The sequence below is a fragment of the Trichomonas vaginalis genome, chromosome IV (genome assembly GCF_026262505.1).
Source record: "Trichomonas vaginalis G3 chromosome IV, whole genome shotgun sequence".
Lineage (NCBI taxonomy): Eukaryota > Parabasalia > Trichomonadida > Trichomonadidae > Trichomonas > Trichomonas vaginalis.
The window spans coordinates 26,376,073-26,392,897 of record NC_067206.1 but is presented as its reverse complement, the minus strand read 5'-3'; the positions used below and the strand labels follow the sequence as shown (position 1 = coordinate 26,392,897).

Below are 16,825 nucleotides of genomic sequence, written 5' to 3'. Positions count from 1 at the left end.
ACTAAATGAAAATTTGTGAAACTGTTCCAGAGGGAAAAGTCATTGTTGTTGGCTGCGCTGGTGTCGGAAAGACAAGTATCATCAATATGTATACAACTAAATCATTTGCAAGCGATACACAAAGCACAATTGCAGCAACTTACGTTCAAATGCGTGTTTTAACAGAGAGAGGCGAAGTTGTTCTAAATTTGTGGGATACAGCTGGCCAAGAAAGATTTAAGAGTCTTATTCCGATGTATTCAAGAAATTCTTCCGCTGCAATCATAGTAACGGACCTAACCAACCATGATTCATTAGTACAAGGTGAAAATTGGTATAAGATGGTGAAAGATAACTGTCCCATCTCATGCAAAGTCTATATTGTTGCAAATAAAGTAGATTTACCTCCAGGATACAGCCAAAATGAGTTTGAAGAATGGGCAAAATCTAAAGATGTACCATACTTTTTCACTTCAGCAAAGCAACATGAGACTGTCGTTCCTTTATTCCAAAGAATCGCAGACGACTTAGCTGCATTGCCAACGCATTTTACTCCTGTTTCGCAGGTGCCGAAGCAGGAAAAGGAAAAGCATTCAGAATGCTGCTGAAGAAAAAATTTTGGAATATTTTTTTTGATCTTTGGTCAAAAATCTCAATAGATTGCTTATATATTATTGCATATCATCAGGTTATGCCCTATCATAGAATTCTTTAATATAAATTGTTTTGGAGTTTAATATAATTTTTTCACAACTATTCTAAGTTTAATTCTTGCAGAATATCAATGATTCAATGCACACATAATATATGTGCATTTGCCTCCTCCAAAAAAACTTCATGTGTTATAAATTTGAATTTTAATTTCAAATCAAGAATTAACTATCGATAAAGATAAAGATGAAGAAATAAAAATTAAATTGATGCATCGAATAATGATGAACAGAACTTTTTTGTAACTGCAAATAATTTTCAAAAAGGACAGTAATTCGAGCTTGGCCATTGCCAGTATATTTAGATGCAACACCATCTTTCATGGTTGGATTTGAGAAAACATAACCAGAGTAATGGTATGGTGTTCCTGTATGTATCGGATTCGCTAATGTATATTCTTTTGCGATAGCATCACAATCTTTATAACCAGAGATGAAAGAAGATCCTCCTGACCCAGATCCAACACAATCATTAACAACATTTCCTGCTCCTCCTCCATAATAACCTCCCCCACCTCCCGACCCATAATTCACATCATAAGGTAAGGCGCCAATTCCAAACGACCCATTCATAGTCATGTTATGGTTTTTATAATTTGACAAACCGGAAATTCCCCCTAATACATTGGTAGCACCAATAGAATTGGTTAGGTAGTATGCAGATGAGGCAGTTCTATGCTGAATTCCTTGATAACCAGTTATTGCACCTCCATGTCCACCTTGCGGAAAGTTAGCATAGTATGCAGACCCAGCACCACCAGCAGAAACGATGATTCTCGACTTTAATGATTCTGTATCATTCCATTCACCAAAAATATATCTCATATCACTAGCTCCACCACTAGATCCTGCAAAGGCACCACCATTTGGGGTGCGTGTACCTTTTCCTCCACCATTAAATGTTGGAAAACCATTGTATTTTCCTTGTTGACCTAGATAAAAATAAAAACTACTTTTTTTCTTCAGAGCGATGTATCCTGATGTATATGATCCGTATCCCCCTGCTGAAGGCAGAAAATCAGTGTATCCGCCTGATGCACCCCATAATTCTATCAAATATATACCAGGATCAAAACAAACTTTGAATGATGTGCAATTATAAGTGTTTTGATTGCAAGGATATTTAAGTGTTACAATAATTTCTTGAAATTCAGCAAATTTATCATCCACTGGGATGTCTTGCAATGAGATAGATAAAGATTTATTTGCTTAAACCAATGAGCACTACATATTAGGAAATTATAATATTCAATTAGCAAAAACTTTCATTGATATCAATTGCTTTTGGTATGAGGTGATCCTCTAAATTTATAATTGTGATTTAAAGGAATCGCAGCTAGTATATCCTAGTTGTGCATTTGATATATCCAAAAATCAAGAAGGATACTAATTATCACTCGTTCATCGCTGGACATACTAACTTATTGAATAACAAAATACAAATATGAATTGAAAAGAGATAATTGCATATCACAAACTATATAAAACAAAAATGAATAATTGGGGTCTGCAAATTTCAGATCGAAACCCAACTGTTTTTGCAGAATATTATGAAATCTTCTAAATATTGTATTTAATCACTCAAAGATCCAAATATTATTTTATGATGTATTCTCAATTGACCATTATCCAGAATAAAAACTTTTTATTTTTATGAATATATATTTGGATAACATACATTTTATTAACTAACTGTCAATAAAGATAAAGATTAAGAAATAAAAATTAAGTTGAGCCATAGAGTATAAAAGCATACAGCTATTTTTTAAATGGAAAAAGTCATGGATTATGGTAATTCGAGCTTGGCCATTGCCAGTATATTTAGATGCAACACCATCTTTCATGGTTGGATTTGAGAAAACATAACCAGAGTAATGGTATGGTGTTCCTGTATGTATCGGATTCGCTAATGTATATTCTTTTGCGATAGCATCACAATCTTTATAACCAGAGATGAAAGAAGATCCTCCTGACCCAGATCCAACACAATCATTAACAACATTTCCTGCTCCTCCTCCATAATAACCTCCCCCACCTCCCGACCCATAATTCACATCATAAGGTAAGGCGCCAATTCCAAACGATCCATTCATAGTCAAATTATGGCTTTTAACATTTGACAAACCGGAAATTCCGCCTAATACATTGGTAGCACCGATGGAATTAGTTAAGTGATAAGAATTTGAAGCAGTTCTAGCTTGCGTACCTGAATAGCCAGTTAATGCTCCCCCATGCCCACCTTGCAGAAATTTAGCGTAATATGCAGACCCAGCACCACCAGCAGAAACGATGATTCTCGACTTTAATGATTCTGTATCATTCCATTCACCAAAAATATATCTCATATCACTAGCTCCACCACCAGATCCAGCAAAAGATTCTCCATATACAGAGTTTGTGCCTTTTCCTCCACCATTAAAGGTTGGAAAACCATTGAATTTTCCTTGCTGCCCTAGATAAAAGTAAAAAATGTTTTTCTTCATCAGAGCAATGTATCCTGATGTGTATGAACCGTATCCCCCTGCTGATGGCTGAGTACTAGTATATCCGCCTGATACACCCCATAATTCTATCAAATATATTCCTGGTTGAAATACAGTTTTGAACGGAATGCATATATTAGTATTTTGATTGCAAGGATATTTAAGTGTTACAGTACTTTCTTGAAATTCAGCAAATTGACTATCAACTGAGGTATCATTAAGAGTGATTGTTAAAGATTTATTTGCTAAATACAATGCATAATATAAATAAAGAAAGTGAAAGGTTTAATATGTGCAAGTGCCATTTTCTTTGATTATATGAAGATTCATGAGATTCAAATTAATTAATTTTGTGATTTAAAGGAATTCAATGCGGGAATACGTTTTTCATGCACAGTTCAAATATACTAATAAGGTAATGGAGCTATTATCATAGATGCATTATGAGATGTGAGCAATAATCTGGAATCATTTATTAAAAAAGAATTAAACAAGGTAGCACATATTTGCAAACTACTAATCAACAAATAGAATATTCTAAATACAAGCAAATTCAAGCTCAAAGGCACATTTATCTAAAGATTAATCTGTTCATCTGTTTATTTATTCATGTTATTAAAGGAAACTGTAAAAAAACATAAATTTTTATTTTAAAAAATACAAATAAAATTATTGAGAAATAGGAATTAATTTCTCCAAAGCTTGTTTGAGAGGCGAATCCTTTGCAGCCATTATATTTGCTCTTATCTGCAAACATAAATCATCATTAGGAACTGCTGCTTTAATTGCTTCAATGAATTCGTGAGGGAAATAAGTCCATCCGTTCAAACAAGAAGCCAAAATGAATCTAAGTAATGACATCGGTTTATGTCCTTTTGAACACCATGTTTCCAACGCTTTCAACTCAAATTTACTGACACCAAAATCACTGATTATATGTAACATTTTCTGTTCATTTCTTTGATTGAATGAAGGAACAATCATTGCTCTTAGTGCATGACTAAATCTAATTGTTGTTGTATCATAAATTCTGTATTCATTTGTTTTTGGATCCAAATTAAATGTGCTGATATTATTCTTCAAACTGTATAATTTGAATGAAAACAATTCTCTTTCGGTGAAAACATTTTCATCAATGAATTCAGGAGTTATCAATAATTCTGGAGCCCAACTTTCTTTCTTGTTTAATAATGATATCCAATGCGATTTAAATGATGTCATTTTGAGTAAATTCTTCGCATCATCTTTAGGGACATCATCAGAAATCGCTGCCAATTCAATATTCAAACAAACTAAATCATAAGAACATTCAGTGACATCCCTACTCAATTCATTGTGACAAATAGCAATTAATGATGGAGAAATGTGTATCTTTGGCTTAGTAATTAATTCCTCAAATGTTCCACATTCAATTTTTCTATACAAATAGTTTCTGAGTCCTCTCAAAACTTCTGGTCCAAAGTAATCAATTTCTTCGTCAATCGAGAAATTGTATTCTTCCTTCTTAGGCATTTTAATTACCATGTTTTTGATCGGGCATGGCTTCACAATTTTTCTGAAAATTCTTACGTTTTTGGCGGTTATAAATTTTTGAGGAGGGGGAAGTTCCCCGGTGAAGTCAATTTTTACACCTCTTGAAATTAACCTTGCCACAAAATAAGGGACTAAACTCCAGAAAGCAGGAGGTCCAGACCATTCTCTAAATGGCTTTGCGTAAATTTCTTTCACGCAATCTAATTCGAAGTGTTTTTTAATTGCTACAGCCATCCACGATCCCTTCATTTTCTCAGCGATTTGTTGTGGAAATTCTTTTCTTCTGTTAGCAGCTTTTATCAAACTTAAATTCAAATTAAATTCTATTTTTTCTCCTTTTTCCAATGCCAAAACAATTAAATCTGGTGATAGATTGTAACATGTTTTTGGTAATTTTTCAGGAGAAACTTGTGCAGCAGCGAAAACAACCTTTGGATCGCAAGAAAGAACGCCAGCAGTTGTTTCAACATTTGCTTTTGCACTCGTATTATTCAGCAAAAGCCAATTATTCGCAGAAGGCCATGGTAAAAGTTTTCTTCCAATCACATCCAAAGAAACTAAATCAACAACAACTTGTGTCTTCAATGCACCAACACATGAAGCCGCAATATCCCTTAATTCAAGTAAATCTGCTTGACTCTGTTTCGATAAAATTGAGGCCAAACATCGACCACTTTGGCATTGAAAATTTGAACTGAGTTTTGTCAAAGAATGAGGAGGTTCTGTGCAAATAAAACAAGCAATTGCGTAGAGTACTAACTCAGGAAGAGATGCAATGTACTGAGGAATCCGTATCAATCTGCTATGCATGCAAAACCTCTTAAGTGAAGTCAAAAATGAGTGAAGTGAAGTGACATCACCCCAAATTATTTCTCCATCGATTTCTGTCAATGTCGCGAAGAAAGCATTAGTTAAATCATCAACTCTCGGGCAACTCATGCTACTTAAAACGCAACAAAGGTTCTTGAAACTGTTGGAATCGAAATAATCAGCAGATTCAAGGAATTTTTCGTATAAAGGTAAAACATCTCCATTGTTAAAATGAGGACATTTTTCACAAAGTGCTTTTTGTACAATGTCGTGGCTGCTCTTTGCAATTGTCGCGATCTTTGTAGCTGATTTTTTGATGAATTTTTTAAATCTCGAAAAATCAATTTCGCAAAGAAAGCCAACAACTAATTTGGCAGTGACAGGGGATTCGCAGCCCATGTTTAGGACACTTTCAAGGAACTCTATTGAAGGGAAACGGTTGAAACAAATCGAATAAGCTGAAATTGTCGAAGAAGTGACTTCTGAGAAGATTTCGCGGAGATCTACATTGATTACTTCTGATAACATACCTAATGCAATGCATTCGTATTGAAGAGATGAGATATTTGGTTCTCTTGAGATATCTGTTAAAATTTTAATGTCAAATTCAGGTTTAAAGCCATAAGGAAGGGCATTCTTGAGACATAGAAGGAATGGAGCTAATTGTCTGTGATCTTCTGGAGGTTTTTGTAAGTAATCTGTAAAATGAAATGGATCTTGTTCAATAAATGGTAAAAGATCTTCGAAAGTAGCACCAAGAGGTATTTCTGGTATTTTTATTTCAGGCATTGATGCTAGAAAGTACATTTTCTGTGGAATAAATGGTAATGATTGTTCGATTATGTCTGGATATGCAAAAATAGCTGCAGTTTTGATTGCCCAGCGAGCTGAAAGGACAGAATCCTTTGGTTCACCGAGTAAACGTATTAATTGTAATCTAATTTCTGGTTTTTCAATGAATTGACGAATTTGAGGTGCCATTCTGTTGAAATTTTCTGCAACAATCTCTGATGAATGAGATGCACATGTTTCGAGTAAAAATGTCAATTGAGAGAAAAGATCTAAGATAACTGAGTGTGTTAAGAATAATGTAACTTTTAAAGCGAGTTCTATCATTGAAACTAAGGCATGTGGCTGATATTTGATCGTAGAGTGTTGCGAAATATAGTGTAAAATCGGAGATTTATGGAAAGGAAGAATTACTTGAACTGAAGAATCAAGAATTACTGATGCTATGTGACGAACTGAGACATCACGGTCATCACTTATTGAAAATAAGACATCTAATATAGATTCTAACATTGGTAAATATTTATCTAGATTTTTCGGAGAGATAAATCTCTGTAATTCATTTAATTCTTGTAGTACAGCATTAGCGTTTGTGTTCTGATCAGTTATACGTGCTTCAATGATGGAAAGGCTCTTCTTTAGTAAATCAATTTCAGAAACCTTTGACATCACTGATAAATTATAGCATTATAAATTGCGTAATGACCAATATGGATATTAAAAAGCTATATGCTTATTATAAATTAACAAAAAAGTATCTTTTTTATAACATATGAGATATTTGTTGAATAATTATATGGAAGCCGATTATCTCGGAAATAGAATAGCATTACGGTTTTAATTTTTGATGTTTGCTTCATTCAAATGAAGCAAACCCATGTTTCAAGATTTATTAGATGCTGCATTATAAAAAGGAGTTTTTCCAATTTTATCTTTTGTTTTATTATTGAACTAAATGTAAGAACAACCATAATTTTTCTTTTCTCTATTGACTTACTGTTGCATCTATGAATAAGAACAGTTTCATCATCCTCTTGATTTATAAGAATTGATGTTCTTTTTGATAATTCGATGATATAGAACTTAATTTACTTTGTATAATTTTTCCCACCACTTGATGGAAATTGAGTGGCATAGTTGTGGGAACTCAACAATGCATAAATATATGTTTGCATTCAACCTGTTGTAATAAAATATGTTTTATCAAAATTAGTCTGTTTTGCATTGAAACCTATTGAATAATTAAGATAAAAGATAAAAAAAAGAGATAAATTTTTAGTATAAATAGTCAAATAATAAATAAATACAATAAATAAATCATTTGTTTTCGAATGTTCCTGTATAAGTGATAGCCTTAAGGATTAAGTTCTTTGCAATTTCATAAGATGAGTAAGAAGGCAAGTGAAGTTGGTTGAAGCAAGTAGCCGCAGTTGGACATCTATCAACTTTAGTTCTATCTGCATCAACAATTAAAACAGGTCCAGGCTGTGTCTGTGATGGCAATTTCTCTCTTGCTGTTGCGAACTTCAATAACATCTGGCACTGTTCTTCTGAGAATGTCTTCAATATCTTAATAAACATCTCTCTTTCGCTCTTGTTCACTGATGAATCGAATTTAGTAACTTTGAGTAAATCATCAGGTTTCAATGAAGAACCACCGCAAACGCAATATCTCAACAATGGTCCATCAACGAAAGGAGGAGCTTTGATATCCAAGTTCTCCCAAAGTCCTTCTCTTATGAAATTCAAGTATCCACGGACTTCGCTTAATCTGAAATCATTTGACAATGAAATATATTCACGGCAATTTGCGGGAGTAACAACTTTAGTTCTTCCTAATTCTGTCAATGCAATTTCATCTCCAGTAGCAGATCTAACAACGAAAGACAAGTTAAATCTGTTCTTGAATGTATCATCGTCCATTCCCATATCAAGCGCTGCTTCTAAAGAACTAATTAAATCTCTATAAGAAGAATCAACTGAGAAAATGTCCTCAATCGTCAATTTCCTTGTTGCCAAGAAATTCCAGACGAAAGGAGCCAAAGGAGTATCTCTGTTGTTCGTTGATCTGATAGAGATAGCCAATATAGCACCAATAGCACGATACAACTTATGTGGTTCATGCATTCTGCTGCATGCAATTGGAATGAATGTATCTGCATTTGTTGCATCTCCACTTTCTGCATTTGGAGCTCTAACAAATAAACCTGTTGTTGGAAGAGTTATATCTTTCAATGCTTCAACAACAAACTCTTTAGCAATACCGCCTTGATCTGTACCAAGTTCTTTCGCAAACCTGACTTTGAATGGTTGATCTCCTCTCTTTCTGAAGACTTTGACAACTTTGTAGGCTTTTGCGAATTGTGCGATGAATGTTTGAGATAAATCTTGTGATGTTCCATCTCTTACATCGCAAGCTTTAATTCTATCGACTTCGAACGTGTGGTTGTTGTCGTTCGATTTGGAATCGATCAAAGCCATGAACTTGTTTAGTTTCAAAGCATGTGGCATCATTCTTGACGCGTATCTGATTTGGGAATCAGTTGCTCCTGTCAAGTTGTGGAAAATGAGCCAATTCATTGGTAAAAGAATTCTGAAACGCAATGAAATGATGTGTGCAGGAATAAGTGCTGGACATGTTAATATCATTGCACAAGTAACAGTTGTATTGATTGTTCTGTTCATGAATGTTTCGCTTGGAACATATTGTAAGATTGATTGGCTACTTTCGTCAGTAACGTAATCATTTGATTCTGCACAGAACAATCTATCAATGTCTGATACAAACTGATCTTTGTTTGCAATGATAAACTCTCTCATGTCTGATGTTTCATCACTTTTGAGGAAGAACTTTGGATTGATTGTTGTGTTTGGTTCTTCTTCAATCTGGATGTAAAATGTCCTGATGTCTGAGTCGAATTCAACTGGGGAATGATATTCAGACTCGTTTTCGAACTTCATCTTTCCGTATTTTTCGAAATCAGCATTGAAAACTAAGTGTAATTTCGAAGTTGTCGGGAAAACTGTTTGAATATTAACTTTGATTTCAGTGTTGCTGATTCTTTGTGTGTCGAAATTCGGGAAACTTCTTGCATTCAATATCCATTCTTTCATGACTAAATGGAATGGAAATCCTTCAAGTTTGTTTCTTTGTGCAGTAATTCTCATCAAAATACCTGCGAATTCGCTGCAATCTGTTCCCAATTTGAGTTCGTTCGGGAAATTAATTTCAGGGATTGTCCAATCAGGAATTGGTTTCGGAGCCAATTCGATTTCAAGTTTGGAAGCTTGAGTATTGAAAGGAGTGAAGAATGCACGCAAAGGAAGGTAGATTCTTTCTTCAATTGTTGTTTGCTGGTCGATTAAGAACTGTCTGATTATTGCCTGTTTGTTGTTCTCGCTGTAAACAGAGAAAACACTCAATCTGACAATAATTTCACCGGCCAAATCAATTGAATTCAATGGCAAAACTTGGCACAAGAATTCCAAAACTTTGTTACCGTATTGCTTGAAGAAAGGAGACATAACAATGAAGGAATCAATGAAATGGATGTACGCGTGGTTCTTGTATTCGGAGATATTCTTTATTGAGTTGTTGAACATCGATAAGAAGTAAACGAAATACTTGAATGATGTTGCCAACTCAAAGAATGTTCCGAAGAATGATTCATTCGATGATGGATAAACAGGAAGAGAAACAACACCATCACCAACAGCGTCGCCATGTAAAATAGTGAATGAATCAGATGGAACATAATAAATTCCTTTTGAAAACGGATCTTCTTTCTTTCCTTCTTTGATAATAACTGATCCTTCATTGTTAAATCCTGCTCTAAACAGAATGAATCCTTTAGCTGTTGGCTCAGTGATTTCTCTTGGTTGTCCTAAAGCTGCCAATTGAGAAATGATTGCATGTGGCTGTCCTCTCTTTACGAAATGGAAGCCGCAATCACTGAACAATTGGTTAAGCAAATGATCCCAGATTCTTGCTGCTTCTGTTGCCAATCCTTCGTTAACAATGTACTTCATAATCTGGTCAATTGCCTGCTTATGGATGTAATTTGCTCCAATGACATGATGGTTGTCTGCCAAGGCATTTACATAGAAATCAATTGGACATTCTTTGTTCTGGATGCCTTGTATTCTTATTGGTTCAATGTGTAACAACAAAGTCAATGAGAATTCAATCAAATTATGCAAAGGAATCTTGAAAACTTCAATGGCTTTCTTTGCTCCTATTGATGGAGAAGTAACAGCATATAAGAATATGTTGTTTATTGTATCTCCTCTTGTATAATTGACATATCCTGTTGCATAGAAATTGAGGATTTCTGCTGGTAAAATTGAATATGTCATTGGATGCAAAGGTTGGAATCTGTTTATTGCTTGAACAATTGGATCATCGAGTTTAGTGACATCTCCTGAATTGTCATCAACAAAAACAGGCATCATTGTTGGAGGGAATGATTTAATAATTGATCCGTTATTATGAATCAATTCATTGTAAATCACATTGTTACATAATGTTCCAACATTCGATGTATGGTTTAATTTTGCAGTTGGAAATGTCAATAATTGTGCCTTGATTTCTTCAGCATTGTCTATCTTCAATGTATGACCAAGTTTCTTGATGATTCCTGCTGGATAAGAGACAATTGGAGGTGGTTTAACTTCTTCATCGTAAACGAATTCGTCTCTTAAATCATCCAAAGCTTGGAAGATTGGTTTCGTTGGTGTAATCTTCTGTGCATTCGTCTGCAAGAAGTTTCCACTTTTAATTTGTTCTTCCATAGGAATTGATCTGTTTTTGTTTCTTCTGAAAACAGTTTTTCCTGCGGAAGGACACAATCTTTCAAGGGATTCATTCATTGGAATGTGAGAAGGAGGAGAAGGACCAATGGAATAGTTAATATCACATGGAGAGAAAGTATGTAATATAAAGGAAGCAATTCCATGTGGTGTGTTATAAGTGAAAACTCTCATTTGTCCATCATAAATGAACAACTTTTGTTTGCGAGGATTATAAGCTAATGTAACATCGGTGAAAGAGATGATGAAAGGAATTGTTTCAACATCAACACCGTTGTACAATGCTGCACCATCGGAGTTCAAGATAAACGTCTCCGAAGTTGAAGGATGCAAAGAAAAGAAATGCAAACCAACTTCGAAATCTGGTTTCGGAATAAACTCCAAATGAAGGAATGTTGTTTGGTTTGGATCCAATGGATCACTGACAAATGATTGTGCTCCACAATTAACAACAATAGAATGATCAGTTACTTTGCAGAGATTCATGTCAGCGATGTTTGTCATCGAACAAAATGATAATCTAGGTGATGTAGAAAGAGGAACACAAAATCCAGCGGAAGGAGTACTTAAATGTGCTCTCAAGATATCAATAAAATCTTTGTTGTAATCATGGACATTGTATCTTGAAAGTTGGAATGGAATTCCACTTCCTAAGAAGTCATTTAAGAATTTCTGGTTCGTGCAATAAACACTTAAACTACTTAAAATGAAGTAGCTCAATGCTTCGCGAGAATAACTCGATTGGTTCTCAAGAAGTGATGTCTTGAAATATGGTATCAAGCGCTCGTATTCTGGATACATTTCGGCTTCAAATGGTAAAATTAATTTTGTGACAAAGTGAGGTGAAAATTCAATTCTTTCCAAACTTGAAGAAGAAGTTATTGGAATTCTCCAGCCATAATAGCATTGTTCGAAGTGGTCTACTTTAGTTATATAGTAAACCTGGTTCGTAATCTTGTGTTTGATCAATGAATATGGTTGTTCTGTATCCAAGGAATTTGACAAAACCGCAAAAACCGCAAATACAAATCTTTTATCCAAAAATGATTCGTATTGTTTTGGAACTTCCGTTTTGGTTCTATTCATGTTGAAATCGAGGATGAAATTGAACAAATTCGTTACAATTTCTTTCATTTCTCCGCCATCTTTGAGACATCTTCTCATTACGTAAATCATTGCATTGCAAGCCATCAAAAACGTTCCTGGAGTGTGAACATGTTTCGTTTCATCAGTTGCATGCCAAAGGAAAGGAGATCCCATCTTGAAATGTGGTTTTCCACCTGTAACAATGATAGCAATTTCTTTGAGCATCCATCTGATCGCAGACATTTTATCTTGGTCTGTTTTGATGAAATCATAGAAGAAAGCGAATGCTGATTGATATTCCAAAGGTGATATCGTCTTAATGAAATGAATCAATGTGTTGACATTGAAATTCAATTTAATTCCCGACGATAGGAATAATCTGGCAACGATTAAACGTGACATGTCAATTTTTCCATCAGGGAAAATTTGTTTTGCGATTGATTGGCTTTGTTCGACACTAAACTGTTCTTTAGATTCCATGATACTTGCGTACAAAGCACTAGCAGACAATGCTGTGTATGATTGTATCAAAGCCGGTTCGAGTTTAAATGGATTTGAGTAGATAATCTTCAAAATTGTTGAAATTGGCTCGAAAATTGAGTTGATGTCAACTTTTCCTAAAGAAAGACACATGTTTGAATAGAAAATCAACATCAAATTGAGCATTGACGGCTCATTTGAATTGGAAATCAACTTGGAAAGATAAGCCATCAGTTTATTGATGATTGGGGAATCAGGTTTCCAGTTTGTCTCTTTTTCCATTTGTCTTATTGCTGACAAATATTTTACGAAATTGTCAGAATGAACAATTTTGTCAACCATGAAATAAATCAATGTTTTGTTGGTGTTTTTAGAGAGGAATTCCAAGATCTGTTCAATACCCATTGTTATATTCGCTTTGACCATTTCCGCTGTCTTAATCATTTGCAGAGCATTGTCAATTTGAATTGAATCGGTGATGAATTTCAACAAAACTTTCAATTGTTTCTGGAAATTCGTTGAACTCTGATCTTTCGAATTATAACATGGTTTGATCAATAAAAGGAACACCAATTTCTGTGTCAATTGGTCAATGAATCCATGGTATTTTCCTTTGTGTTGTGATGAATCTTCTCCTTGAGATTTATTCGTTGCCATTTTCAGTTTTTGTTTCGCGTGAATTTGAGTGTTTCTGACATCATTAACAGCTGTCATTATTCCACGCATTTTGTAAGAGACTTGTGTAATCATTTGGTTCTTTTCTTTGATGTTCTTGTAGATCTGCATCAATTCAGGAACAACTTTAAATTGTTTCGCCAATGCAAAGATTGTTAATAAATCATTAAGACGCATTGTCTTTGATTTCGTCTTTTTGGCAAACAATTTGTTTTGTTTCGAATAGAAATGATCCAACATGATGACTAAGTCTTCAAGTTGGTCTTTCTCTAAAACTCTAACAAGAAAATCAATGTATTCTTGGTTTTGTTCGATACCTAATGAAATCAACTTCTTTTTGTCTTCAATTTTCGTTTTCTCGTTGAAAACTTTCTCGTAAAGACTCTTGAAGTTGTCTTCATTGATACTGGCTTCAATTGTAGATCGAACAAGCCACAAATACTGTGTGGAATTCTCAAGTTCGTTGCCACCTCCCAAAAGTGACATCAAAAATTCAATTATCACAGAGAAAACTTCGAAAAATATAGAGAATATCAATTGGAAGCCTCTCTTGTCTGTGCTGAAGACATTTGTCAGTTTATTCTTATCAATGAGATTCAAAATTGAGAAGAAAACTTGTCTTAAAATGTTAATTGTTTCTTTTGCAACTCTTGAGAATTTGGAAAGAGGTTGGAGCAAAAGAAGGAACTTCCTGAAGTTCTTGACAAATGAACTTTCTCGTAATTTTGACTCAGAATAGTTATCTGTGAAATTTACAATGAAATTTGCAAATTTTTCACAAATAATTCTGGAATATGTCAAAAATGTCTCTTGTCTTTGTTCGTCAATGATGTTTAGCTCTCCTGCATTGAAGTTGTACATTCTTCTCGTCTCAATTAACAAGTTTCTCTGGAAATAAGTTATAATTTCGTAATTAACTTGAGAAAGTTTGTTTGGAGATGATGCATATGTGTCTAACAATGGTGTGAATGTATCCAAACATGTAGAATGTGTAAAACAATAAGAGAAAAAGTGATCATTTTGAAGATTTCTCAACATTTGATAAACAAAGTTGAAACTTGTCTTGTAAACAATGCGCTTGAATACTGATGCACATCTGGCATTTGAATCCCTGAAAAGTAATGGGAAACAAGTAATTATGACATAAGATGCGACTTTGAAGGCGAAATTGTATTCCTCGCGATCGAATGTGTCAATTAATATCTCATTAAGCAAAGATTTGGTCTCTGCATCCAAGATATCTTTTGGTATATTTTGATGAATGTTGGATAAGTTGATTTGGAGCAAGCAGAGCATTGAGATAATCAACTTCTGGCAGTCTACGTTAGAAATTGGTGTCGAATCAGGTGCTTTTCTGTACAAGATTTTCAAGAATTTTAATGTGGTCAAAATAGCGGAAACTGCACGTTGTGTACATGGACAGAAGAAGTTAGAGATATCAACGGAGAAGTTCATGGTCGACATGGCCGCTCGTATGTTGCATCCGACAAAATGAGGTGGAAAATACTGCAAAAACATAGAAACAGCGTTAGCAGCTGTGGCCAAATTGTGAACTGATCCGAAAGCAACTTGTACATCGTCCAAAGCCGGTAAAATTCCTATTGGAACTCCAGTAAGCCACGGAGGTTGAGAACCATGCATATGGAGTTTGATAAGACTAAGTCCTGATGATGTGTATGATACTGCCCATAAGCAGGAGTTCCATGGATCTGAGACAATATCTAATATTGGGAATTTAATTGTAAAAATTGAGTCTCCAATGTGTCTTCCGTCGATCAATGAGAAGCTTCTTGAGAAATATTCGATCTTTGTATCGGTCCTTTTCGAGAAAATGAGGAAAGTAAAGCAATTTCCGTTTACGTACTGAACTGTTTCGTACATCCACTTGTTTGACAGTAATTTCTTGTTGAATGGTGGTAGTAAGTGTGTTTCGGATTGGAATAATTCGATTTCTCTAATGAAATTCACATTAAATTTATTTCCAATCGTAAAAATCGAAATTTTCTTAGAGTTGAAACAGTAAATATACTCGCCATCGCTTACTGCTGGTGATGTTATCTTGTGTGGACTCCTAAAGAAACCAGATGCTTCGTATAATAAGATATCTGTCATTTCTTTGAACGGAGAGACCTGGTAAATCTTAGCGTCTGGTAATTCTGGTGAAATAACGAATAGATAATTGTTGTTATATATGAGAGAAACGGTTGTAAGGTCTTTTATCGGTAAATTTATCTTAAAACTCAAGAATCGAGATTGATTATCAGTAAATCCACCCGTAAGTTTAACCATTGTTAGTCTCTGACAGTTTTCGAGGATATATAAATTTCTTCCGTCAGTACAAGTGATTTGATTGACTTTCATCTCGTATTTCTGGGTTCCTGGTATTTCAGTTGATCCGATTACAGTGGAAGCGAATGGAAGTGACAGTGCATTTTCCATAGATAACATTGGCAACTTTGCATCTATATCGGATAAATCGATTTTGTAGTTGGGTTCGACCTTCTTTATGGCTGATTTGATCGTGCTGACAAGTCCATTAAGTAAACTGACGAGGTCGCCGGAATGAAGTCCCCATAATAGCTGAAGATACGAGTAATCGGAATCTGTACCAACTGGTTCGATGACATTCGACATCTCAAGGTAATTCGAATGATAAGTAAATGGATTCTTTGATATTTTCTGCAGATTTATGATGAATTCTTTTGGATCATTGAGGTGAGGAAGCAATTTTTCGATATCAATCGATGGTAATTGGTCAAATTTAGAAAGTGCTTCTACGATTTTTTGATTTTCGATTGATTTTATCGTTTCCAAGCTTTGAAGTGCTTGATCTTCAGCGTTAAGTATGTTTTCTGGTCTTGCATTAAGGAACATGAAGAATTCTGTTAATACTTGATGTAATTGTGGCTTTGTTGTTTCATTTCCAATGAATAATTGCGCAAGAACTGAATGCCAAGCTTCCATAGGCGTGCCAACTTGGGTAAACACAAATGGATCCGAAATTATATCTACTATCAGATTATCTTCTGGTATATTTGGAGGTTTTTCTATGTCTTCTTTCGGCTGATTAAATAGGTCTGTCGAGAATTTCCTTGAAAAAGCGATTTCATCGGGAGATGATTCAAAAATATTGCTCGAGTATTTAGCTAAAACATCATCTCTTGCGACAAAAGAGTTAGATACTTGCGAAATACCCGGTCCCATTTAATTTTGAATTCAATTTTTTTGTAAAATTTTAATAAAATTTGATATTGAAATCAACTATTATTATGAAAAAAGTAACCTTGTAATAAAATAAATATAAGCTTAGTTAAAAAACAAACGCTAGTTTTATCGTCAACGTTACATTTTGTATCGGAAAGTAAAATTGAGTAGAATCGCAATAAAAACATCATTCTTATACAGCAACTCTTGTATTTGATGATTAATTAGCTTGATATATTAGTATTACTTCAAAGATGTTAGCATTTC

The 16,825-nt window shown here is 34.4% G+C and overlaps 5 protein-coding genes across 5 annotated transcripts; 1 reads left to right on the top strand and 4 right to left on the bottom strand.

Moving 5' to 3' along the window:
• Window positions 1-5: 5 nt before the first annotated feature.
• TVAGG3_0172150 (retrograde vesicle-mediated transport, Golgi to ER) lies at window positions 6-587 on the top strand (the record flags this gene model as incomplete). Its single annotated transcript, XM_001303882.1, has 1 exon — window positions 6-587. The coding sequence occupies one exon, from the start codon at window positions 6-8 to the stop codon at window positions 585-587; it is 582 nt and encodes a 193-aa protein (XP_001303883.1).
• A 267-nt stretch (window positions 588-854) lies between these two features.
• Window positions 855-1,514, bottom strand: TVAGG3_0172140 (glycine-rich protein family; the record flags this gene model as incomplete). Its single annotated transcript, XM_001303881.1, has 1 exon — window positions 855-1,514. The coding sequence occupies one exon, from the start codon at window positions 1,512-1,514 to the stop codon at window positions 855-857; it is 660 nt and encodes a 219-aa protein (XP_001303882.1).
• An 844-nt stretch (window positions 1,515-2,358) lies between these two features.
• On the bottom strand, window positions 2,359-3,172 carry TVAGG3_0172130 (glycine-rich protein family; the record flags this gene model as incomplete). Its single annotated transcript, XM_001303880.1, has 1 exon — window positions 2,378-3,172. The coding sequence occupies one exon, from the start codon at window positions 3,170-3,172 to the stop codon at window positions 2,378-2,380; it is 795 nt and encodes a 264-aa protein (XP_001303881.1).
• A 644-nt stretch (window positions 3,173-3,816) lies between these two features.
• TVAGG3_0172120 (uncharacterized protein) lies at window positions 3,817-6,975 on the bottom strand (the record flags this gene model as incomplete). The annotated part of the gene is made up of 1 exon (XM_001303879.1): window positions 3,842-6,973. The coding sequence occupies one exon, from the start codon at window positions 6,971-6,973 to the stop codon at window positions 3,842-3,844; it is 3,132 nt and encodes a 1,043-aa protein (XP_001303880.1).
• A 596-nt stretch (window positions 6,976-7,571) lies between these two features.
• TVAGG3_0172110 (guanyl-nucleotide exchange factor protein) lies at window positions 7,572-16,558 on the bottom strand (the record flags this gene model as incomplete). Its single annotated transcript, XM_001303876.2, has 1 exon — window positions 7,622-16,558. One exon carries the CDS (start codon window positions 16,556-16,558, stop codon window positions 7,622-7,624), a length of 8,937 nt encoding a protein of 2,978 aa, XP_001303877.2.
• Between the last annotated feature and the right edge of the window lie 267 nt (window positions 16,559-16,825).